Genomic DNA, 24,058 nt, shown 5'->3' with positions numbered 1-24,058 from the left:
GAAGTATGACTTGACGTTTTTTTCCCCCTGTGTGATGTTACCCATGACAAAGGCAAAACAAAACGGGGACGGCTGTCTATATTCATCATAAACGTCGTCCACAAAATATATTATTATATTATAATATAGCTGCTAGTTTGCTGCTGATAAATTCGTTCAACAACGGGGTAAGCTTCCAACTAGACGGCCGCTTTAATGACCAAACATTAGCATCAAATCAACGGACGACTTGCTGGTTTAAAAGCTTGTTAGCTAGCTAGCATTAGCTGTTTGTTGACATCCGTGTTTGGATATGGACTTGCCCTTTTAGCGCCCTGTTAACGCCCTGTTAAGCTGTTTAGCTGTGATGAACGAAATAACATTAAGGTTACCTCTTAGCACATTATGACTTACTGCAGCATCATCCTTAAGTGGTAATAATTAGTGAAATAAAGCTCCAACTTAACGTTTCTCGGTCTTTTCAGTATTTGCAGTGTTACCTCGTTTGACCTTATTTACTTAAGTCGTCCATAAAATGTCTGTAGGGCGTGTTTTTGTTGACTGTTGAAGTAGAGCTTACACATACCACTGAGATTCATGCATCTTCAGCCTCAGTGAAAATTAGACTTAATGGTAATTAACCAGCCAAAGGGAGTGCTAGTGTACCTGTCAGGCTGTCTCTAGTGTAGCTTCATAAAATCTACATGGAATTAAATTACAATTACTACTACCCTTAACCCTTTAATTATGTATCAGAGTTTCCTTCGTTATGGTTACAATTTTCAACAGGACATTTGTATTCTCTGGTATTCTAGCATATGGATGTGGAGTTTGAAAGTTTGAAAGAGTTTTGTGAGGTAGGGAGGATCTGATGAAAAAGTAGATTTTGTTTCATTTTAGATGTAAAGGAACTTTTTCTGTAATGTGTAAGACTAAATCTTTTTTAAGATCTGACCTAAATTGCAAGTATAAAATAGCAGTAGCCTTGGTATAACTCTCATTCAGGACTATGTATTATGTATTTGAACGAAGTTAAAGATGTGCACGGATTCATATTTCTGCTTGTAACATGCAGCACATATTTTGCCTTTATTTTTCTTGAAACCATTGGGCTCTTAGTGAGAGTTATGACCCATGAACAGCTCATGACCAAGTAAATGTCAACACAATGTCTATCACTGCACAGTAAGCCGAACCAAGTATAAACACTGGCTAACCAGCTTCCTTCTGAAAGGAAACTGAGATTCCTCGTAATGTTTCAATACATAAAGCCAAGAGAAGACAATTGCTTTGTTTTGTTTGTCTTTCTTAGATGTAGCCAATAAAATGGAGTATGATGAGAGACTTGCACTTTTTCGCCAAACCCGCCTCAATCCATTTGATCGTGGAGAGGAAGAGGATGGTCCCCAAGGAGACAAAACACCCCCGCAACATGGTGAGGTTTGCCACAAGTTATGATACAACTGTCTAAGGATTGCTTTCACACCTGTAGTTAAATTCAGGAAAATAATATACATTGTTTTCTTTGTTGTCTTTCATTTGCCTGCTTCATCTTAGTATTAAGCCATATAGACAGAGTTTACACCTCACACTGATCGATTTCTCTGACTGTCTTCCTTCATCGTCACATGCGTATTTAACATTTTTTAAATCTCTTTATCATGATGATGCAAATTTTGAATTTAGCCGTGCCTGTAAAAGGTGACTAGTTTGATAGACAGGAAAAAAGTTGAATATACAAAAAAATTGCATCTGGTCTTCCAGTGATGTATCTGCTGTTTGCTGAAGCGTCGTCAGAAATGGTCTCAGTGAAAGAAGCCATTATTAATAAAGGAAAACACTGAGAAAATTACAAATTGCACAAGAACTGGACAGAAAATCAATGGCAACAGTACTTATGGAGTGATGAAGAGAAATACAATTAGGGCTGCACAACTGACAGTGCTTGGAAGATTACTTTTCAAATTCCACTGCAGATTACAGAATACATGCCCAAAAATGTAGTTTGCAATGTAATACGTTACTCAATGTGAGTAACGTATTCTAAATACTTTGGATTAATATATTGTAATGCCTTTCACATCTACATTATTGCGCTAATGCTCTGTGATTTATTACTATTACTGAAGGCTACTCGCCACCGAGCTAACATTGTTAGCTGGCTTTAGCTGAGTTTAGTTCATAGACTGCTTTCAGAACTTCACATGATTATTGTTACTGCTATCCATCAAGTCTTAACAGTCTGCAGTCTATTTTAAATACATAAGGTAACATGTATTCCTTTACTCCCCAGCACTGACAACTGATAATCAAGATTATTTTAATTTTTTGATTATGATTATTTTGACTAATATTGAGATCGCACAGGGGCAGCACGGTGGTGTGGTGATTAACACCACAGGTCCTGAGTTTGATTCCACCATCTGGCCGGGGCCTTTCTGTGTGGAGTGTTCTTGTCCCTTTTCCGTTTTCTCTGTGTTTGTGTGGGTTCTCTCCAAGTACTTTGGCTTCCTCCCACAGTCCAAAGACATGCAGTTAGTGGGGTTTGGTTAATTGGTAATTCTAAATTGCTCATGTGTGAATGTGAGTGTGAATTGTTGTCTGTCTCTATGTGTTGGCCCTGTGACAGATTAGCGACCTGTCCTGCCTCTCTCGCCCTATGGTAGCTGGAATACGTTCCAGCCCCCACCATGACCCTGACAATTATAAGTGGAAGACAGTGGATGGATGGATTGAGATCACATGTAACCACAACACTGCTTTCCTATCTTCACATCTGTCCAGATCTTTGCATGAAAATAAAATTGGTCCTTTTTATTCACCTAAATTATCTTTAAAGAAAAATAACAAATATTTAAAAGAAAAAAACCAGTACCAAAACCTAACTAAACAAAATTATCAGGACACTGCATGACAGGATAACATATGGTTTGCGCAGTAAGTTTACCATTTTCCTGAAAGATTTGTTACTCAACTTCTTTAGTGGGCACACGTGGTGTGTGTCTGCAATGGTACTGAATGATTCATGCTAGCAAGCACTGCAATGGTTTTCTTGGCCTTCATGCATGAATTTTACTGCAGTTTTTGGTGTCTTTTTAGGTGATTGAAGTTGTGTTGCTTTGCAGTACAGACACATAGAAGTAGCTGCATATGATTTGTTCCAGGACACTTGTGCTAAATCCAAAGGATTCCCAAGCAACAGATGATGATGTTTTGAGGGACAAGCTCTTCATATCTGTCTTTCAACATAGTGTTACTCCAAATTAGTCCAGGAACCGCCAACAGCTGTGATTAACACATGGAGGCATGTGCCAATCACAGTGCTTGATTTGTTTTTACTTTGGATTTTAATTGGGAGCGCACACATTTTAAATATTGCTCAATCATGTTCATTTAATTGCGGGAAGCTAAAGTTGCAGTTATACAGCCATCTGTATAGCCTGGTGGTGGCTTTGTGATGCTTTGCGGCTGCATTACAGCAAGTGGTATTTGTGATCTTGGCATTTACCTTTCTAAAACAGTTTGTTGTTGCAGTGGGAAGTGGGGTTTTTTTGCATTCATGGTTCCAGTTTTTTCTTAATGTCACTATGTATGTTTGCTTCCTTTTCAAAAACACAAGCAGTATATCTCAGTTACTGTATAGGCAATAAATCCCTCATTAAAGTTAATTTGTGCAGAAACGTTTCATCACTCATCCAGGTGACTTGTTCAGTCTCAGCAGGTTTTCCCAACCGTATAAACAGGACATTTGCATAATAACTGAAACTAGCACCACTGACAAACATGGGCTGTGAGGTCAGTTTCTTGATCATTAAGCAGTCAGCTGAGACGGAAGAAGTCACTTGGATGAGTGACGAAACATTTCTCCTATGGAAAACGCTACATCCAGATGAACAGAGTCAACTTTTTGAGATTTCCCTACCTGAATGATTGAGCTTGCATCAATTTGTGCACTTAGTTTAATAGTTTCCTTGTAATGTAGGGCAGATCCTGCTAATGCATAAGGAGCAAGGACACTGGTCTGTTGTGACTAAGGAAAAGGAAGTTGGAAATGCTGTAGCTGAAGTAGAGGAAATGAAACGCATGGGAGTAAGCAGTACTTCAGTAACACTTCCTGTAATTTAGGACTTGGAAAAATACACTTTTTGCTTTTTGATGAGCAAGAATGACTCACTGATAGCTGTTCTGATTCTACGGTGCCTCATTACTCTGAGTCTATTGGGAACTACAAGGCTGAATTCCTTCAACATGTTTTGTTCAGAGGTGTACGCAGGTAACAACACTGTTTGTATAATGTGATTCTTTTAGTTTATTAAACATTATTTGAATAGCTAAACACTGACTTAATCTTTTTAAATATATTTGAATTTGTTCAACCTTTAAATTCCATCATTCAGTTCTGTTTACTAATTTTTCACTTCATCAGAATAATCTCAGTTGTCAGTATGGATAGCTGAAAGTTTACTCTCACTGCACTTTAAATGTTAATTTGTCACTTGCTTTAATTTAAATTCAGACTTGTATTGTAACAGATGAAAATGCCAAACATCAGTTTGAGTAAAGAATGGATATTGATCAGACTGTGAAAGTGTTGGTGTCAATTACTGCTGCGCAAATTTTGATATTGATGTATTTACACCAAGTAAATGCAGGGCCAGTTATTGCTGATATCAGTACTGATACTGATAGTTTTAACTTGTAGACAGGTTATGTAGGCCAGGCTAGTGCGTAATCATTTATGAGAAGAATTGTCATTAATTTGCTAATGCTGATCACATTTTAATCACTGTCACTGTAATTTTACTTTCCACCATAACACATAGATAAAAACATCTTTCAGATTTTCATGTATCTTGAAACTTGGGTTTTTTTGAAGACCAGTAATGTAAATGTGCTGTCTCTAAAGCACTTTGGGTGAACTTCTGTTGATTAAATATGTTATATATGAAAAAATAGATGTGACAGTCAACACAAAGTATATATTTTGTGTATATTTTTATGAATGTTAATTTAGTATAGTAGCATATAGTGTATAGTTTAGTATATTTTAAATTTAAAATATACTAAACTATAAAAAAACAAACATTTATTTAACGCAATTCAGTAGGCTACATACTGAACTTGGAGGATAGAAACGAAGCATCGATCCTATCACACTAGTATCTGTCTAATGCCATGGCCAGCATTTGCATCAATAATATTGATATTTGGATCATTCTGCCAACATCTAGTGCCAATTATTAAACTGTATGAAAGAAATTGAGATTGGTAAAACACAAATTCTATACAAAGTTGTTCTTGTTGTTGTTGTTTTTAAACAAAAGTACAAGTCATACAGGGCTCGCAGAATTTCAAAATCCCTGGTAGCCCTTCGGGCAGGCACTCTTCGTTTTTGGTAGTCCAAAATAAATTTAAGTTGCCCAAATAAAAAAAAAAGATTAATGTTTTGTTTCCTTTACAATATTATATTGTAAAGGAAACAAAACATCAATCAAAAAATAGTTAAAACACAAATTACAACAACTGTATAAAAATTACAATCATCAACTCAAATATTTGGCTCAAATTGAACAGAAATTTCTATGAACTTGTAAGAACTGTGTAGGACATGAATCAGTGTGTGTCAGATCCTGATTTTGAAATTTCCACTGAAATCACAGGTAAGTGGAACCGAGATCTAGGCCATTTGCCTTTTGAAGTTTGCAAAGGCTGCTAAATTTTGCCAATGGTAGTTCACTCTTTGCAACATAGTACGCTGTTCTAAACAGATTTTCCAGGACTTCTTGTTGTGCTTGGTTTATTTTTAGTATGTTTTTTGAAATTGGTGTTTGTTCTGGGAACGATACTGCAGACTGAGCAATAATGCATTTCTTGCATTTCTCATGGGTTCTGATGGGGTCTTTCTTAAAATTACTGGTCCCAGTAACAAAGGCGCTTGCCGACTCAGAATTTGAGGGAAACTCACGACACACCCGGCAGAACATTATGTTACTTAGCTTATCATATTCCAGCCACAGAAATTATTTTGTCCATGAAACCAAAAAAGCTGCGCTTTCTTTTTGCTTCATCGTCTGATTTATAATAACTTTTCTGTTTTGTGGTAGGCTTTTCTTTGGCTCTCCCTTCTTCACCCTGAACTGTCTTATTTGGCTCTGCAGAACTAAAATACCTGCGTAAATCCATCTGCTTTTACACACGTACTTACATAACGGTCAGTGATTCTCTGCGCAATCAACCTCTATCACATGTTTAAGCTTGCTGCGGGAGATTTTACTTGTCATGTTTGAATAGTAAGCTAACGATTGATAAGACGATGCCAGAGGAATTGGTGCGCAATTAATCTGTCACTCACCAATCAGTACTGCCGCTCTCTATACACAGTTCATGCGATCGCAACGTGAAAGTGAACGCAAAAAAAGCACAAATTCAAACGGCATTTCAATATGTCACATATTGACAGTGACTCATTGATGCCAATGACAAAATTACCCAGATACATTTGCGAAAGAATGCAGAAGCATTGACATATATTTTTTCTTCCTATGATAGCCCGACAGGCAGGGCTGAGATGGATTTTGGTAGCCCGACTGGAAAAATCGCTAGCCCTGGGATGTCGGATGGTTTAACTAATTTCGACACATTCAGAACGAATAATTGTGAAAGAGATTGGTTGCAGACATGTAAATGTGACAGTAATAAAGCAGTAATAAAGCAACTCAAAGTTCATTCCACAATAGTCATGTGGATGAAATTAGCAAGCGTGACCGAGTGCACTTGCCAGAATGTAGTGTGTATGCTTGCAAGAAGAACAGCGCTTTATGCCATGTTTTCCTCAATTTAGAAGCAAGACCTGAGGTTTTCCCTGGGACCAGAACACACAGTTCAGATCGAACCATGGACCTCGGTCTAGCTGAGGATCACTTCTCAAGGCCTGTGGTAAGTACTCCTTACGTTTTTCTGATTTGTAACCCAGTAAAAATAATTTATCACTTTCAATTTAACTGTTTATACTGTAAAATGTGAAACTTCCTTGTCTTCCATTTTCATATCATGTTACAGGGTTCTTTTGTGGCATCAGACATTGAACAGCTTAAACTGGCAATAGAAGAATGTAAGAAGCTGATCTTGGAGCTGCCAGAGCATTCAGAGAGACAAAAAGACAATGTAGTGAAACTTATCCACCTGCGCCTCAAACTGCAAGAACTTAAGGTTGGGACTGAGGGGAAAATTGAGAAGGGCATGACATTATATTGTAGTTGTGTGTTCTTGGATAAGTGTAACAGGCTTTAAATATTAATGGAAATCTGTACAAATGCAAAGTTCAGTTTTATTAATATAGTTTTAAATTATAATGTCATCTGAAAGACTTAGTAAGGTCAAAACCTTAAAATCAAGTTGAACTCTTAAGAAACCCTTAGAGAAGTGACCATGTGTGGAGGATTGATGTCAGAGGAGGAGGAGATTCTTAGTGATCATGTTGGGCCTGTAAGTATACAGGGTGATAACTATGGTAGGAAAACATCTAAAACACTCCAAACTGCTTTGATTTGAGTATTTTGCCCTTTATGAAATGTGTGAAAATGCATTGCAGACATTCTTGGAGAAGAGTTGGCGAAGAGTTTGCATAAATTCCCTTTTTTGTTTATAAATGATAGAAAACAAAGTTTTACAGTCTAGTGTATTAAAGGGCTTTCAAATAAACAAGCTCATTAATCAAGCCCATTCATCAACAGTAAAGAAAGTATCAGTTATCATCTGGCTTTGTTTTTCAGTGCATTAGTTTGTTTCCAATAGCAAGATCCCGGTTGACCAAGAAAGATTACTCTGAAGTCACCCCCCATGTCTTAACAATTTGACAGTTTCTTCACTTTAACAACACTTAAACACTAACAAGAGCACTTTAACACACAGGCAGTGTGTCACACTGATTACTGTAACATAATAAAAATGTTAAAGAATAAGTCACGGTGATAATAACGGACAAAGGAATCTTCTTCTTCTTTTTTTTTAAATAAAGCAGTGAAACATATACAATTGCTTAGCTTGATTCTTAACATCCATAATCTCTTTCATTTTGAACTTTATCATGTGAAGCAACTCAAATTATATCTCTATCTATGAAATTTACCCAGAGCACTTCAAATTCCATCGTAAGACCGCTGTTATGCCTTCTGGTCCAAGTTCAGCAGAAAAGTTTTGTGAATCAAAAGAGTTTCATACATCAGGAAATTAATCCTTGATGTTTTTTTATGCATTCCCATCAGTTTTGTTTAGGCTATACAAAACACAAGGTAGTGTAAGTGTAAACAAACTTAATTGCACATAGGTTGCTATCTCTTGCAGATGTACACAAAACAGTGTTACAGCCATGTTTTGTGTGTTCTGTTTTTCGCATGCATCATTTTAAAGGATCCAGAGGAAGATGAGCCTAATCTGAGAGTCCTACTGGAACACCGCTTCTCCAAGGAAAAGAGCAAGAGTGTGAAACAGACCTGTGATAAGTGTAGCACTATTATCTGGGGCCTTATCCAGACTTGGTATACCTGCACAGGTGAGACATAGTAGATACTGGTAGAGCGCTGTAAGATTACCGAAAGTTTAGTTCCCAAAAGTTTGAAACATTTCTGTTAACACTGCTCAAAATTCAGACTTCTAATATCATTTGCTGTGCTCTCAAGCCTTAATACACTCAGAAGGTAATTAGAGATCTGTGCAATCCATTTGCCCCCTAGTTCAAAGAGGCTTAACTTCCATTCTGTTGTATGAAATGTTTCTGTCTGAACCAGTGACAGGTGAGACAATGAGTAATCTTGATGGCGAAAACAAAACTATATATTATAATTTGAAGTTATCTCTTTCTTTTTTCAGGATGCTATTATCGTTGCCATAGTAAGTGTATGAATCTGATCACTAAACCCTGTGTCAGGTCAAAGGTCAGCCACCAGTCTGAGTACGAGCTCAGTATTTGTCCTGAAATAGGACTAGACCGGCAAGATTACCGCTGTGCAGAATGTCGTGCACAAATTTCACTGAGTGAGTACAAATTCAATGTGTTTATGTTTGGTTAGCCCAATTAGGAGTGTATATATATATATATAAAACGACCTCTGGTTGCCTTAGTTGTGGAAAATTTAGATATTTATGTTTTCTATAGTATTTTAAATGCATTTTGGTGATGTGTACATGTTCTTTTGTTTTATAGTTTAACTGTACTTTTTTGTATTTATCTTGCAGGGGGCGTACCTAGTGAAGCCAGACAGTGTGACTACACTGGCCAGTATTACTGCAGCACATGTCATTGGAATGACACGGCTGTCATTCCAGCTCGTGTCATCCACAACTGGGAGTTTGAATCAAGGAAGGTAACCTCAACAACCGCAGATACACTCAGCACATGAAAATAAAATTTATAAATGTGTAAACTAAATTTCATTAACATGTTATCTGAACATTTTGATTGGACTGAAAGAGGCTAGAATTTGTAAATGTGCTTTTAATATTATTTAGTGGATGCTACTGCTTTACATCAAAGTTAGACAGAATCGTATACATATACATGCATATCACGCATGGACATTCCACTGATTAACTCAATTTACTAGAGTACTACAAAACTGCGAAACCATCCTTTAAAGAAGTTTCCCCAGGTTTTAAAAATTTACTCAAGGGAAGTCAGATTAATGTTATTTATATGTCACTCAACTCAATTACATTCCCGTGTCTGGTAGAATCATTTATCTGGTGGCATGTGACCTACTTTTAAAATCATCCCAGTGCAGGGCGAGGTTTGTGAATTTGAATCAGATGATGCACATTTACTCGTTAAAGCTGTCGACCAGTGCAGGATTAACCAAGCTCACTGTCTTATGATGAAGGTATGTCAGTGTGTTTTGAGGGCGTATTGAGCCAGTTTGTGTTCTGATAGTGTCTCTATCTCAGGTCTGTCGCTCCTCAATGCGCTACCTGGCCCTGATGATGTCACGCCCCGTGCTAAGGCTGAAAGAAATAAACCCGCTGCTATTCAACTTTGTGGAGGAACTGGTTGAAATCAGGGTGGGTAGCTTCCCATTGAAGTTTATTTTTCAGCTTATTTTTAATAGACTTGTTTTAAATAAATAATTACTTTCACAGTTGTGTTGTCAGCCAACCTATCCCTAAATTTTTTTTTTTTTTTCATTCAGTGTTGCCAGGACAGGCAAGTGGGTGAGTCACTCCATTCACTAAGAGTGACAGAAATGTTTGTGTGTGTTTTCTCCCACAGAAACTTCGTCAAGATATTCTGTTAATGAAACCCTATTTTATCACCTGCAAGGAGGCAATGGAAGCTCGGCTGCTACTACAGGTCAGTAACTTTTTATTGTCAGAGGTTTAAGATGTAATTTTTTAGTAGATTTTAGTAAATTTTATCAGAGATGGGCAGTAACGCGTAATCTGATTACTTTTTTCAAATAACGAGTAACTTAAGGGATTACTATTGCAAAAACGGTAATTAGATTACTGTTACTTTCACGTAAGCATGCTGCGTTACTAAAACTGTGATTTTTTGCGAGAATGTCTCATGACAGTGATGTAAGCGACGTTCGTGACAACAGCTGTGTACAGATCAACAATGGATAATATATCGAGTGTGGGAGAGAGTATGAGCGTGCAGCGTTTAAAGCGTGGAAGTACTGACCTTATTTTGAGTTTGATTCCATAAAAAGTGACGAAAACATTAGTGTCCGTTGTGCATGGGAAGAAAACGTCTTTTTACAGCGAAAAAACCCCCCTAAACTTCCAAGCAAGCACCGAGTGCACAACGACGTAATGGGAAATTCACAGAGAAACTCGCGGATTCTTCAACTGACCGCTGCTGCACACCTGCACCAGGGCAAACCTCTGCCTACCCTACTCCTGCTTTATAGGTGAAAATAGAGCAACAGGACCACTAGTCTTTGATTTTATTTATTTTCTGCTGTGTTTTACTTGCATTTATTTGAAAGAGTGAGTGTAAACACAAAAAACTATTTTATTTTATGTGCTGGAATGTGCAGAAAATAGGTTTAAATGTTAAACTAATTTATTCCAGTCAGAGAATGTTGCATATAATTAAGTTTTTGCTTGATGCATAAAGTTAAAAGATTTAAAGTTTTAAAAAGAGACTTTTCCATTTGATTACATTTTATATGATAGATTATGCAGAAAAAGTAGAATTGGGCTGAAAGATCTATCGCTTTATCACCTATTCAGGTTGTAAATCGTGTTTTTAAAAAGTAACTAAGTAACTAGGTAATTAATTACTTTTGAAAATAAGTAATCAGTAAAGTAACAGGATAACTTTTTGGGGGAAGTAATCAGTAATTAGTTACTGATTACTTTTTTCAAGTAACTTGACCAACACTGAATTTTATTGGGTAAAACAAGGACTTGCTTTCAAGCAGAAACGTTATCTAGTTATAATAAATTATCTCAATTAAACCTGATCCAAGCAATACTATTAGCCTATTAGACAATTCTGCATGTAAATCATAAAATTATCTTGTAATTGCCCAATGTCTAATAGGCTAATAGATTCTTTTCATATAAGGTTGGGATGAAGAACTGATAGCCTCAACTTTTTTAAACTGGCATTTACAAATTTAGACTAGGCCTTTTTTTCTCAGCTGTATATAAGCGTGTGTGTATTTGTACAAACAAACATGTGCATTAAGAAAGTTTTTTTTTTCATTATCATATTATAAACAGTTAATATTGTTTCAGTCTCCACTGGATGATCAGAGTTTACAATTTAACCCTTCAAAGTTAGCAAGAATGTAAACAACCCAGTTTGGAAAACTTGCTATCAATTTACTTACCATTTAGAAAAATGCAAATGGAAGCACTGACACAGGCAGCCTATTAGCAGTATGTTAAAACAGCACCACCATGTGATAGAAGTGAAGAGTACTGAACTAAAGAAGGCTGATGATGTACAGTCGGGTGAGCCACTGGATATCACTAATTAGCTTGCATAAATTAAATTGACTCTTGTGATCTCAAGTTCTGTATTAGCTCAGTTTTAATCTATACTAAACATATTTTTATGAATTGTCAGTTTGAATTGTTTTAAAATGTTTCCCTACTGTTAAAATAAATAAATAATATGTTTAAAACTATGCTTGAGTCTGATATCCTTTTTTTGCACTAAAGAGTTGAGTCTCATAATATGAAAGTTGCCCATTTCCTTTTTTTGCATTTATATTTTCCAGCTACAAGATCGCCAACACTTTGTCGAGAACGACGACATGTACTCACTACAGGATTTGATTGACATTTCCACTGGCAGACTGAGCTGTTCCCTCACAGAGATCCACACCACATTTGCTAAGCACATCAAACTAGACTGCGAGGTGAGCTCATACATAAAGCACAAACTTCCCTACTGATGGCACTGTTGAACTATATCATGAAGAAGAGGGGCTGTGTTGGACTTGCAAATTCACCATGTACTAATATATGGCTGAAATGTTTTTAGTATTTGTTGATATCATTGTATCTTTCTGTGCCATATTAATGGTTTGTGCTGTCCATGTGTGTATTTGTAGCGCTGTCAGGCCAAAGGATTTGTGTGTGAGCTTTGCAAGGAGGGAGACATCCTGTTCCCCTTTGACAGTCACACCTCAGTGTGCCATGACTGCTCTGCTGTCTTTCACAGGTTAGTCATCACCAACGATTTGGGCTCAAAAATACAGCAAATTTTCTCTTTGTGAAGTGTTTAAAATTAATTGATAAAAGGAAATTGTTTGTATAAAAGTTTTGAGTGGAGATACCAATAATAAAACAGATCTTCAGAATAACATACCTTCAAATTCCATTGCTAAAGTGGTAATTAGGAGTATTTCTGTTTAACAAATGGTACTTCAATTTGCAAAGCACTATGATTTCCCAATTATTAAACTGTTACTAAAAGAAATAACCAAACTGACATGAATGTTGATGTTTTTTTGTTGTGTACCTCTGTAGAGATTGTTACTTTGACAATTCCACAACTTGTCCACGATGTGCACGAATGACTGAGCGTAAGCAGGATGAAGAGGAGCTGGATGTGAAAGAAAGCTAACTCTGGAAAGGACCCTGGGATTTAAGTGGATGCTGCACTTTGCTTCGTTATGGAAAAAAAAAACCCACAATCTTTCTTTATTTTGTTTTATGATTATGCTCTGACTTTTGTTTTTCCTGTGCACTGCATTATGAGGCAGGGTATTTAAAATTCATCTGGAAATGAATATATTTTTATCAAACCTTTGCATTCCTACAGAACTTAGATGTACAAACCACTGCGTGTATATTTAATGTTGGTGTGTGTTTCTAAATTTACAAGTAAATGCTCTGTAGAGAAAAAATCCACCTGATCAGTAGGTGGTTATGCATGCAGAAATTGTATATTTACTGTTACAAGCCTCAACTACTTTAATCCAAACTGCCAATAATGCTGAACTTTAAAGTTGCCATATATCAGAATTTTAAAGTTTAGAAGCCCAGCGTCCAATAAGAAAATCGCCAAAAATATGCCTTTCAGCATCCAGTTCCTGTGCTGCCATGTCCAAGTTTCAGTTTATTAGGTTCAGATGGGTGATGTTGCACAAAAAAAGCTATATGTTGACATAGTTTAAAATGGGATTAAATCTGTTAGACTGTGTGACCAGTTGGTCACTGCCACTTACCCATCTCCCCTTTTTGGACATATTTTCTATGAGTTCAATTGCTGTTTATTTAGAACCAATATATTGATCTGTTGATATTTCATAAAGTCTTCAATTATGTAGATTTTCAGGCCTTAACTGTTTATTTTCAGCTCTTTTCCTATTTGCACCGTACCGAATGGTATAGGTGAACAAAAAAATTAATGTGTATACATACAATCACTGAAAACATAACTTCAAATATGTGTACTGTATTGGCAACAGATATATATAAAAAAAAAAAAAAAACACCCAGCACGCCCCTGCAGGCGGTTTATCCTTCAAGCTCGGGTCCTCTACCAGAGGCCTGGGAGCTTGAGGGTCCTGCGCAGTATCTTAGCTGTTCCCAGGACTGCGCTCTTCTGGACAGAGATCTCCGATGTTGTTCCCGGGATCTGCTGGAGCCACTCGCCTAGCTTGGGAGTCACCGCACCTAGTGCTCCGATTACCACGGGGACCACCGTTACCTTCACCCTCCACATCCTCTCGAGCTCTTCTCTGAGCCCTTGGTATTTCTCCAGCTATATATATATATATATATATATATATATATATATATATATATATAATGAAAGCATGCATTAGCAGTACGGTACTTTTCCTTGTAAAGAAAATTGTTAAACTGTAAGACACAAAGACTATGAGAGTTGTTTTATGTGCTTTCATTTTTTTAAATTCAAAACTGTGAACTAATGCTGTGCAGTTTAATATGTGTTTAATCAGTGCTGTTTTCATGCAGTGTAGCAAATGTCTGTTGATGCTCATGAAAATTGTGTGCCTAAGGCTGTCAGGTTACTTAACAGCTGTTATCCAAACCCTTTCATACCATCATGGTAGTTGTTTCAGTCTAAATTCCCTTAATTAAGTCTCTGTATGTTAAGTGGCAAACCTTGGTTAATGTGTAAATGCTGACCTTTATGTATTTGTTTTAAAATAATGAGTTTTGGCTGTGTTATCTTTCAGCATGATGTATTGTATATATATTTTTTCCAAACTAATGGACTTACATGGTGTTGGTAAACACCATGGCTTGTTAAACATATGAGTAGTGCATGAATAAATTAATGAAATGCATTTAAGCAATGGTTTTAATTCTGTCTGTTAATGACCGGTCTGCAACTAAGAACAACAAAAAATCCAAATGAAGATAGATCTCTTTGGCTTTCCAACATTAAAACTGGGCTTAACAAAAACAACAACAACAACAAAAAAAAAAAAACCCGCTGGAAGACTGGTGCCTACCTGTAGCGTCTGTAACCAAAATCTCGCGAGATGACTGTGATACGCACCGTGCCTCCGGTGCCTCTCCTAATGGCTCTGCGGTGAGTCGGTCCGTCAGTCAGTCGGGCTGACAGGATGAGTCTCCTCTCTTTGACTGTCGGCTACTGTAGGAACCGAGTCCGGACGCTGAGCCGCAACTATTCCTCTTCATCTACTTTTCGCTTCTTCGTGGTTCTCACGTCGGTAGGTTGTAAAAACGCCGTTATTGTTTTATATCAGCTTAACTACACTTAAAAAAAAAAAAATAGATGACGCAAGTTTTTTTGTCACCTGCGTTTGCTAACAATGGTTTGCAAGGAATTATGTTAAAAGTTTGTTTTTTGGTATTTTTTAAAATCCAGATATAGCAGTCAACTCCAAAAAAAACCCAAGCAAGCTGCAGCAGTGTTTATTTATCATTCCTGCATTGTTTGTTCTCTCACGGTAGGCGATGTCCGTTCCGTTAATGTAGTTTATAAATCAGTTTCCTCAGTTTCATAATACATTTGTTTTTAAAGGGGCTCTCTCTCTCTCGCTCATTTATCCATCCAGTTTCCTTTAATATTTAAAACTGTTTAAGAAGATGAATTGCATCACCCATTGTCTCTCCTTCATAAAAAAAAATCTACTAACTACTATTAAAAATACATTCATAGTATTCAGTTTCTTTCTGTAGTCAACTGTATAGGGGAAAATTGTCACCAACAGGTGCCTGTATTCCACTATGGGATCATTATTTTTACCGGTGTGAATGTGTATGGTTGAGCTGTGTAAGATTAATTTTCCAGAGTCATAACCTGCAGCAATGGTTTTATTGCGTGCACTATTATGTATGTTTGATACTGAGAAATGCTCTCTCATAGTGAATCACAATTTGAGCAGTTGTATGGTAATCAGTTTAGTCAAACCATAAACATAACTGAATCAACATTAAATATGTGCAGATGGCCAAAATGAAGTAAATATTTGACCTTAACAGCAGCTGTTCAGTGTTATTGTTGCAATGACTGCATATAATTAGGTTATATGAAACACATTTCAGTGTGCCTAGATCTTAATCAGATTTCAGTAGTCCTTAAACATGTGAGCAAACAAAAGAGTTTTTTTTAAAATGTAAAAACACGAATACAGTCTCTGCTTCATGAGACTGTATCCTTTCTCTCAGTTAGTTTGTTTACATCTCTGTTTTCTTTGTATTATTGTAGGCAACTGTTGTTGTGATTTGGCAGTATATAAATAAAATTTAATTGAACTGAATCTATTTCATGTACATTTCTTTTTATACATGGCTTTTGATGACTGACTTCACTGCTAACCTATTTCAGAAGAAATCACTCATCCAAAGAAGATGCGGAGGTTTACATCAACACATTTTCCAAGTTACTCGGTTACTTAGCTCAAGGAAACAGCCAAAAGGTAGTCCATCTTTTAGTGCTGTTTACCTTTTTAATGACTCTAAATCAGTGTGCACATAGACTGTAAACCTTAAGGGCAGTGTGAAGAACACAATTGCTTACTTTTCTATGTATTGTTGAACTGTGTATAATTTCTTTACCCAGTGAGTTTGTAAGCCCTGTATTTCTCAGCTCTGCCGCAATGAACAGTTGTGTTATTATTGCTGTTCAGATGGAAATATAAAAGAAGAGTCTCGTGGAAGGGAATGGCAGGACTCAAATAACGGGAAGGACCAAAGACGAAAACGATGGAAAAAAGGGGAATCATACTGGTGGTCACGCTTTCAGGTGTGAATCATAGCCAGAATTGTGGCAATAACTGCCTCGTCTTCAGTCACTAAATAATAACAAAATATGCTTACTAAAATGATTCTATATAGGAGTTGTAAACTAAAATATTTTTTCATTATCCTATTTCTAACAGGAGGAATTTCCCTTTGATGATAAAACGGTCCAGAACCTAGCAGCCGGTGCAGCAGGCATGGCCTCAGCTTTCTTGTACTTTCACTTTAGAGAAACAGGAGTCCAGATCTCCTGGAAGGATTTTGTGCATCACTACTTGAGTAGAGGCTTGGTGAGAGGCAGAGATCGTTTTAATTACGGTGTCTTCCTTACACCTGTGTGTCTGTGCTTGTGTTTGCAACCATGTGAACAAATGATTCCTTCTGCTCTCCTCCCAGGTGGGCCATGTCGAGGTTGTCAACAAACAGTATGTCAAAGTATTTCCAGCCCCCGGCGTGAACACATCACGAGTGGTCAGTTTCATTAAATGTCCCAGTGTGTAATTGCAGTGTCTTATACAAACTAAATGCATTTATTTTTTACTGTTAAACTGATGAGAATCGACAAAATGTACTTCACTATATTGATAAAAATGACTGTATAAACAAACAAAACAAACATCTTTCTTTTTCTCACACACTGTATTCCCATTTGCTTTTGTTGGTAGAGGACACACATACTTTCTGAAATTCCAAGAGCACAAGTTTTAAAATACAGATCTCAGCAGTCGACATATTTGTATTTGGCACATAAGTACTTTCGTTTTCATTTTCTCACTGTCTTTCCTTATCAATTGCTTTTTTTTTCTAAATAAAGCTTGCTAACCTTTATTTGCAGCAGGCATTTGACTGATTACACTGAGAAAATCACACGAGGAACAATTGCTATTCTAACAATGCACAATGGTAGTGTGCCTCCTCCGAGGGGCTGCAGTCCAGATGAAGAGTCAGTCAAAGTACAGTAAAGGTAGATATACTTACTACATATACTACATGCTGTTGTCTTCATGTTTCAGAACTATTTGTGGTTCAACATTGGCAGCGCAGACTCATTTGAGCATAACCTGGAGCTAGCACAGCAGGAAATAGGTCTGGACTCCATTCAGAAAGTACCTGTGCTCTACAGCAGTGAAAGTGATGGGTGAGAAAGTACAGCAGCTTCACTTTAAAGTTACTGCATATATAGGTTATTAGAATCGATGTCCTAACTAAGGTTTTTCTCTTCCCATAGGACTCTGTTTTTGAGTGTTCTCCCAATCTTACTTGTGGTCGGATTTTTACTTTTTGCAACACGGCAGGGGCCGATGGCAGGAGGACTTGGTGGCTGGGGGAGAGGAGGCCTCTTTGGGATAAGTGAATCCAAAGCCAGGATAATTAAAAACAATGTCAGTGTCCATTTTAAAGATGTTGCAGGGTGTGAGGAGGCCAAACAAGATATCTTGGAGTTTATCAATTTCCTGAAAAGCCCACGTCAGTATCATGACCTGGGTGCTAAGATTCCTAAGGTGTGTCATTTCTTGATAAAGAAATTTATTATTTTTATTAAAATAAAGCAATTCTGCACTTCTGTATTCTGATCATACTCACTGGAACAAAAAATTCCTTAAGATAGAAAATACATTAAATCTGATTAACTCCCTTGTTTACAGGGTGCAGTGCTATGGGGTCCATCTGGAAATGGGAAGACTTTGCTAGCTAAGGCCACTGCAGGAGAGGCCAACGTTCCTTTCATCACAGTCAACGGCTCGGAGTTCCAGGAAATGTTTGTCGGTGTGGGTGCAGCAAGGGTTAGTACGGAGCTGAATGATTGGACTCTCAACAGGTCTGAAAACAAAATGATGGGTCACATGCTTGTGATGCTGCAGTGTGACCACAATATGTGCAAATACAGCAGATCACTGAATTACTCATTCTCGTATCAAATTAAAATGATGAAGACTTTCTACTTTTGGGTGTTTTGGCAATGTCAAAAATTAGTATAACTGTAGAAATAAATAGATCTTTTCTGTGTTTTATTAGATAAGAGATTTGTTTGCCACAGCTCGAAAAAATGCTCCTTGCATTCTTTTCATTGATGAGATTGATGCCATCGGCAGAAAGCGGGGCAAAGAAAACTTTGGTGATGAGGGCGAACAGGAGAACACCCTCAACCAGCTGCTTGTGGAAATGGATGGTGGGTAATTATGTTTTATGTCAACATTTCTGATGCTATTTTTTCACAAGCCCTCAGTCCTCTAAATGCTTTTGTCATTGCAGGATTCAACAGCAGCACTAACATCGTGGTTTTAGCTGCAACAAATCGAGCCGATATCCTGGATCCAGCTCTGATGAGGCCTGGACGCTTTGATCGACATGTATACATAGGTGAAGTATAAATATTAACCTCAGATCTGCCTACTTCCTCTGCAGTCTCCTCGCTTGTTGCAACTCAGTTACCTTTTATGAAAACTATAAATATAAAACCATTATTTCTTTGTTTATTAAGATGCATTTCAAATTTCAGTTAATTTTCAGATTATTGGTGTCTGACCACAACACCAAGCTCACTTTTACTTTTGCTGTGATTAAGTTTATTTTCTTTTTGATTTCTGTTTCCCAGTTTATTATTCCACATGTGATTCACTGGCTCTGGTGTGCATGCAGACCCAGATGGTCTGCATAACTTTGACTTTCCCTGCTTTAGATGAGGTGTTACGTTTGACATTATTGAAACTCATATCTTGTACTTACTGTATGTTTCTTCTTGCCTGTTTACGTCTTATGTCATTAAAAGCACGTGTTGCATAATGTTTGCTTTTATCTTCGGTTAATTTGATATTTCCTGCCTGCTAAGATCTAATTTTCCTAACACCAGGACTACAGGGTGGGTGGCCAGACCACTTTTCTCTATCAAAGAAAACAAGATCATAATGAGAGAGCTGTTTTTCTATAAAGGACAGATTAGGTAACTGGAGGCCAACACGAGGGATGGGATATGTTGCTCATTTCCCTGTTATTCTCTGTTCCCCGTCCTTCTGTCTGTGTATATTGTCTTTTGTAAACAGATGACAGAAAGATGGGAGTGCTGAAAAAGTTCACATTTCTAATTGGTTTAATGAGCAATTAGTTATGTAACTTGGTATTCCAAGCCACAAGTTTGGCCACTGCCTTAGGACTTATATTGGGTCCTTTCCTGGATGCTTGCAAATGACAAAGGGTTTTTAAATGGTAAAATAAATTACGCTGAATTCATGGCTTTAAAAGCGAATTAAAACATTTCTCCTCCAGTAAGAGTTAATGCTTCTGTACTGAAACTTTTAAGTCAATACATTGTTGTTTTAGAATTTGCTCTGCCTTTCGACCGAATATAAACCTTTAAAAAAAAGTGTTATTGTAAAGTTTCTACAAACAAGATTCACCACCTTTTCATGCTGGCATGGTTTCAGTGAACTATTTTTGCAGTTGCTAATTGTGCACGTGTAATGCAGCAGAAGGCTGAGTAATTGTCAGCATCAGCTCTATAAGCTTTTTGTTTGCACAGTACTGTGCAAACAAATTTGAGCTGCCTCTCGATTCTTTATATTTTGCTAAATAAACTGAACATATGTGCAGTAATTTATTAAAGCATTTTCAAACATACATGGAAATACAGTATATTAGGTAAAAACATTCAAGTTAAATTCAGTTCAATTCAATTCAATTTTATTTATATAGCGCCAAATTAATTAATTAATTAATTACAACAAAAGTTGCCTCAAGGTGCTTTATATTGTACAGTAGATTGCACAATAATAGATACAGAGAAAAACCCACCAAACATATGACCCCCTATGAGCAAGCACTTTGGCGACAGTAGGAAGGAAAAACTCCCTTTTAACAGGGAGAAACCCCCAGCAGAACCAGGCTCAGGGAGGGGCGGCCATCTGCTGCGACTGGTTGGGGTGAGAGAAGGAAATCAGGATAAAGACATGCTGTGGAAGAGAGACAGAGGTTAATAACAGATATGATTCGATGCAGAGAGGTCTATTAACACATACTGAGTGAGAAAGGTGACTGGAAAGAAAAAACTCAATGCATCATGGGAATCCCCGGCAGCCTACATCTATTGCAGCATAACTAAGGGCTGCAATGGACGTAGGCTGTTCATTGCATTCATTGATATGACCACCTTTATTCTTCAAAACAGCCTTAACTCTCTCAGGCAATTTTCTTGTAATTTCTTCAAGTAGTCTTCAGGAATAGGCTTCTTGAAGGACAATCAAAGTTATTTTCAGATGTTGGCTCCTTTTGTTCTCTACACTATCAAAATGATCCCACTCAGGTTCAATAATGTTGATCTTCAGGATCTGGGCAGGTTCTCTTATGAGTTCCTCCATACATATTGATGAGCCTTTAAACTAAAAATTGTAAATTTGGTTTCAGTACTTCATTTTGAGTCCAATTCTTGCATAATTTGACATACTTCAGCCTTTTCTTCCGGTTGCTCTTCCTTTAGAATTGCTTCTTGAAAGCCACCCTTCCACTTAGACCATTATTAATGAGGCTTTGGTGAACAGCAGATTGATTAATTGAAGGACCAAATGCATCTCTGGTCCTGTGTCAGGTCTTTGCTCGAAAGCCTGATGAACTTTTTCTCAAGATCACTTTAGAAAAGTCTAGCTCAATGAAAACCAAATATAAAGGAATTAAGGAGTGAGACTTTTGCACAGTGCTGTATATGTGACAGAACTTGAAGCAGAGTGATTTATTAATGAATTATACAGACAGTGGTCTTCTTTTTTGTTTTTTGCAGGTCCTCCAGATATGAAAGGCAGGGCATCAATCTTTAAGGTGCATTTAAGACCTCTGAAGTTGGACTCCAGTGTAGATGTAGAGACGCTGGCCAGGAATCTTGCTGCTTTAACCCCAGATTTTACTGGTGGGAATAAAAGATCATGATCACTGAATACCAAACAAATCTAAAAAAGAAAATCATACAGTTTCAGCTGATTCTTGCTTTAATTTCATCACACTCTAACTTATTTGTTGCTTCTCTGTGTTTGTATAAGGGGCTGACATTGCAAATGTGTGTAATGAGGCAGCTCTAATAGCTGCACGTCGTCTCAGCCAGTATGTCAGTAGCAAACACTTTGAGTGGGCAGTTGAAAGGGTTGTTGGAGGTAAGTCAAACAAAATGAACCAAAAGAAACTGATAGTATATATGTGAATCTTTCCATAACCACTTTTTTGATTACATAAATACAATGACAATACAGTACAACTGAGTTATAAAAGCACTGGTGTCAAAATATAGAGCTTATATGTTATTTTATGTCAATCCATTAACCTGATGTTAATATTATGATTTAAGCATTTTTTTAAGATCTCTGTTGTGTTCTCAGGTCTAGAGAAAAGATCTCAGGTTCTGCAACTTCCAGAAAAAACTACTCTGGCATATCATGAAGCTGGGCATGCTGTCACTGGGTGGTTTCTTGAACATGCAGACCCACTTTTTAAGGTATTATTTACATTTCTTGCTCTCTTTTTGCAGTAATCCTGTAATAATTATAATGATTAACTGATTATAGATTCATCATTATAATGTACTCCACCAGGTGTCACTTGTTCCTAGAGGGACAGGTTTGGGCTATGCACAGTATCTACCTAAAGAGCAGTACCTATTCACACAGGAGCAGCTGTTTGACAGAATGTGTATGATGCTGGGTGGTCGAGTGGCTGAGCAGGTTTTCTTTCGTCAAGTCACCACCAGGGCACAAGATGATCTCAGGAAAGTCACACAGTCTGCCTATGCACAGGTACTCGCCTCACTGCAGAACAGGCTTATTGTAGAAATTTAGGCGTAACCAAACCGTATTTTGTCCAACAACAAAAAAAAAAGCATAACCATCCATGGAATTAAAATGACTCATAGAGAATAATTTATGATTTTTATTGACTATATATTTCTGTTCCAGTCTTCATATTCTTCTTCTCTTCATATTTTAGATTGTACAGTTTGGAATGAATGGTGCGGTGGGTCAGGTTTCTTTTGACCTACCGCAATGGGGCAGCCTTATAACTGACAAACCTTTCAGTGAATCTACAGCCCAGGTTATAGACCAGGAAGTTCGCTCACTCATAGATGCTGCCTTCCAACGAACACTTGAGCTCATACTTGACAAGAAGGAAATGGTGGAGAAGGTGCGAACTTTTTAACATTTGTAGTAAGTGCTTCAGAGACATTTGCAGAGTGTGATGCTGCAAATGGATTTTCATTTGTGCTGAGCATTTTTCAAAACTGTCATATATTTGGAGTATGAAAAAAATGTGTATTTTAATGACCTCAAAGCTTGATGTTTCCTGTTGGTCATGTAATGCAGGTGGCAAAGCATCTTCTAGACCAAGAGATTCTAGACAGGGCTGACATGGTGGAACTGCTAGGACCTCGCCCCTTTCAGGAGAAGTCCTCATATCAAGAGGTTGTTGATTGCTTGGAGAAATCTAAAGAAGACACTTTTCTACCTGAAGGACTAACAGACTGGCAAAACAACAAAGGAGATACAAAACACCTGCAGAATCGGCAAAACACATCAGCCCTTTACCTGTAGGTTGTCTTTAAGGTTGTCTCTCATGTGCGGCACCATCTGGTCTGGACTGCAGTTTGTCAGAGGTCTGTTAGTGGTTCATGTGACTGACAACCTTAGGATAAAAGATGGTGATGTGTTGCCCAAGGTTTTGTGCAATCTGCAATTTTTTTCATTGTAGTTTTTATGTACAAGTGCACTATTTTGCTGCAGTTGCCTTATGTTTCCTTTTTCCACTCTGTGGAAGTCTCTAAGTGCAATAATACTAACAAAACATACCATGAATAATTAGAAGAGAATTATATTATGTTATTAGAAGGGAATAAGCCATCATGCTATGTTCTTATCAGCTGCAGGAATCATGTGTTAAGTTTTATTTTGAGGTTTGGATTTTCATCCTTTTGCAGATACAGTTTTCTATTCTATCCTATTATTTGCCACATGTTTAAAGTTCAGATCTATTTGATTGTTGATTGTTTTATATTTCAATCCTTTTGCAGATGTTGTTTTCCTGTTGTTTGGGGCGATCGTGGCTCAAGAGTTGGGAGTTCGCCTTGTAATCGGAAGGTTGCCAGTTCGAGCCCCGGCTTGGACAGTCTCGGTCGTTGTGTCCTTGGGCAAGACACTTCACCCGTTGCCTACTGGTGGTGGTCAGAGGGCCCGGTGGCGCCAGTGTCCGGCAGCCTCGCCTCTGTCAGTGCGCCCCAGGGTGGCTGTGGCTACATTGTAGCTTGCCATCACCAGTGTGTGAATGGGTGGATGACAGGTTGTGTAAAGCGCTTTGGGGTCCTTAGGGACTAGAAAAGCGCTATACAAATACAGGCCATTTACCATTCCTTGGA

General features: G+C 37.5%; 2 protein-coding genes across 3 annotated transcripts; both read left to right on the top strand.

Annotated features, from left to right (window-relative positions):
- The first annotated feature begins 27 nt into the window (after positions 1 to 27).
- On the top strand, positions 28 to 13,097 carry def8 (differentially expressed in FDCP 8 homolog). Of its 2 annotated transcripts, none has more exons than XM_085400959.1 (12): positions 28 to 167; positions 1,292 to 1,414; positions 6,824 to 6,915; positions 7,039 to 7,188; positions 8,389 to 8,530; positions 8,848 to 9,012; positions 9,214 to 9,341; positions 9,919 to 10,032; positions 10,241 to 10,321; positions 12,207 to 12,347; positions 12,543 to 12,652; positions 12,961 to 13,097. In XM_085400959.1, exons 2-12 carry the CDS (start codon positions 1,306 to 1,308, stop codon positions 13,055 to 13,057), a joined length of 1,329 nt encoding a protein of 442 aa, XP_085257085.1. In that variant the 5' UTR covers positions 28 to 167; positions 1,292 to 1,305; the 3' UTR covers positions 13,058 to 13,097. The 2 variants fall into 2 exon arrangements, with proteins under 2 accessions (XP_085257085.1, XP_085257078.1); XM_085400952.1 differs by having other exon boundaries at positions 6,821 to 6,915.
- Positions 13,098 to 15,022: 1,925 nt separating this feature from the next.
- On the top strand, positions 15,023 to 23,848 carry LOC146678562 (mitochondrial inner membrane m-AAA protease component AFG3L1-like). Its single transcript, XM_085400966.1, has 16 exons — positions 15,023 to 15,143; positions 16,265 to 16,355; positions 16,566 to 16,681; positions 16,818 to 16,967; positions 17,074 to 17,148; positions 17,691 to 17,815; positions 17,906 to 18,179; positions 18,324 to 18,461; positions 18,694 to 18,847; positions 18,931 to 19,038; positions 21,446 to 21,571; positions 21,702 to 21,812; positions 22,035 to 22,150; positions 22,248 to 22,448; positions 22,639 to 22,833; positions 23,013 to 23,848. Exons 1-16 carry the CDS (start codon positions 15,036 to 15,038, stop codon positions 23,238 to 23,240), a joined length of 2,316 nt encoding a protein of 771 aa, XP_085257092.1. The 5' UTR covers positions 15,023 to 15,035; the 3' UTR covers positions 23,241 to 23,848.
- Positions 23,849 to 24,058: the final 210 nt, after the last annotated feature.

Source organism: Rhamphochromis longiceps, linkage group LG1, assembly GCF_057381845.1.
Source record: "Rhamphochromis longiceps isolate RC_006_pf linkage group LG1, R_longiceps_female_GT1.1, whole genome shotgun sequence".
Classification (NCBI taxonomy): Eukaryota; Metazoa; Chordata; class Actinopteri; order Cichliformes; family Cichlidae; genus Rhamphochromis; species Rhamphochromis longiceps.
The sequence above is the reverse complement of the archived record's forward strand: the minus strand, read 5'-3'. Positions and strand labels throughout refer to the sequence as shown.

Bases quoted from the DNA above. Each gene is read 5' to 3' on its own strand.
- def8 (XM_085400952.1), top strand. From the start codon at position 1,306: ATGGAGTATGATGAGAGACTTGCACTTTTTCGCCAAACCCGCCTCAAT. The intron at 9,013-9,213 runs GTGAGTACAAAT...TTTATCTTGCAG, and splicing joins TCGTGCACAAATTTCACTGA to GGGGCGTACCTAGTGAAGCC. The intron at 10,033-10,240 runs GTGGGTAGCTTC...TTTCTCCCACAG, and splicing joins AGGAACTGGTTGAAATCAGG to AAACTTCGTCAAGATATTCT.
- LOC146678562 (XM_085400966.1), top strand. From the start codon at position 15,036: ATGAGTCTCCTCTCTTTGACTGTCGGCTACTGTAGGAACCGAGTCCGG. The intron at 16,682-16,817 runs GTGTGAATCATA...TATTTCTAACAG, and splicing joins ACTGGTGGTCACGCTTTCAG to GAGGAATTTCCCTTTGATGA. The intron at 18,848-18,930 runs GTGGGTAATTAT...TTGTCATTGCAG, and splicing joins GCTGCTTGTGGAAATGGATG to GATTCAACAGCAGCACTAAC.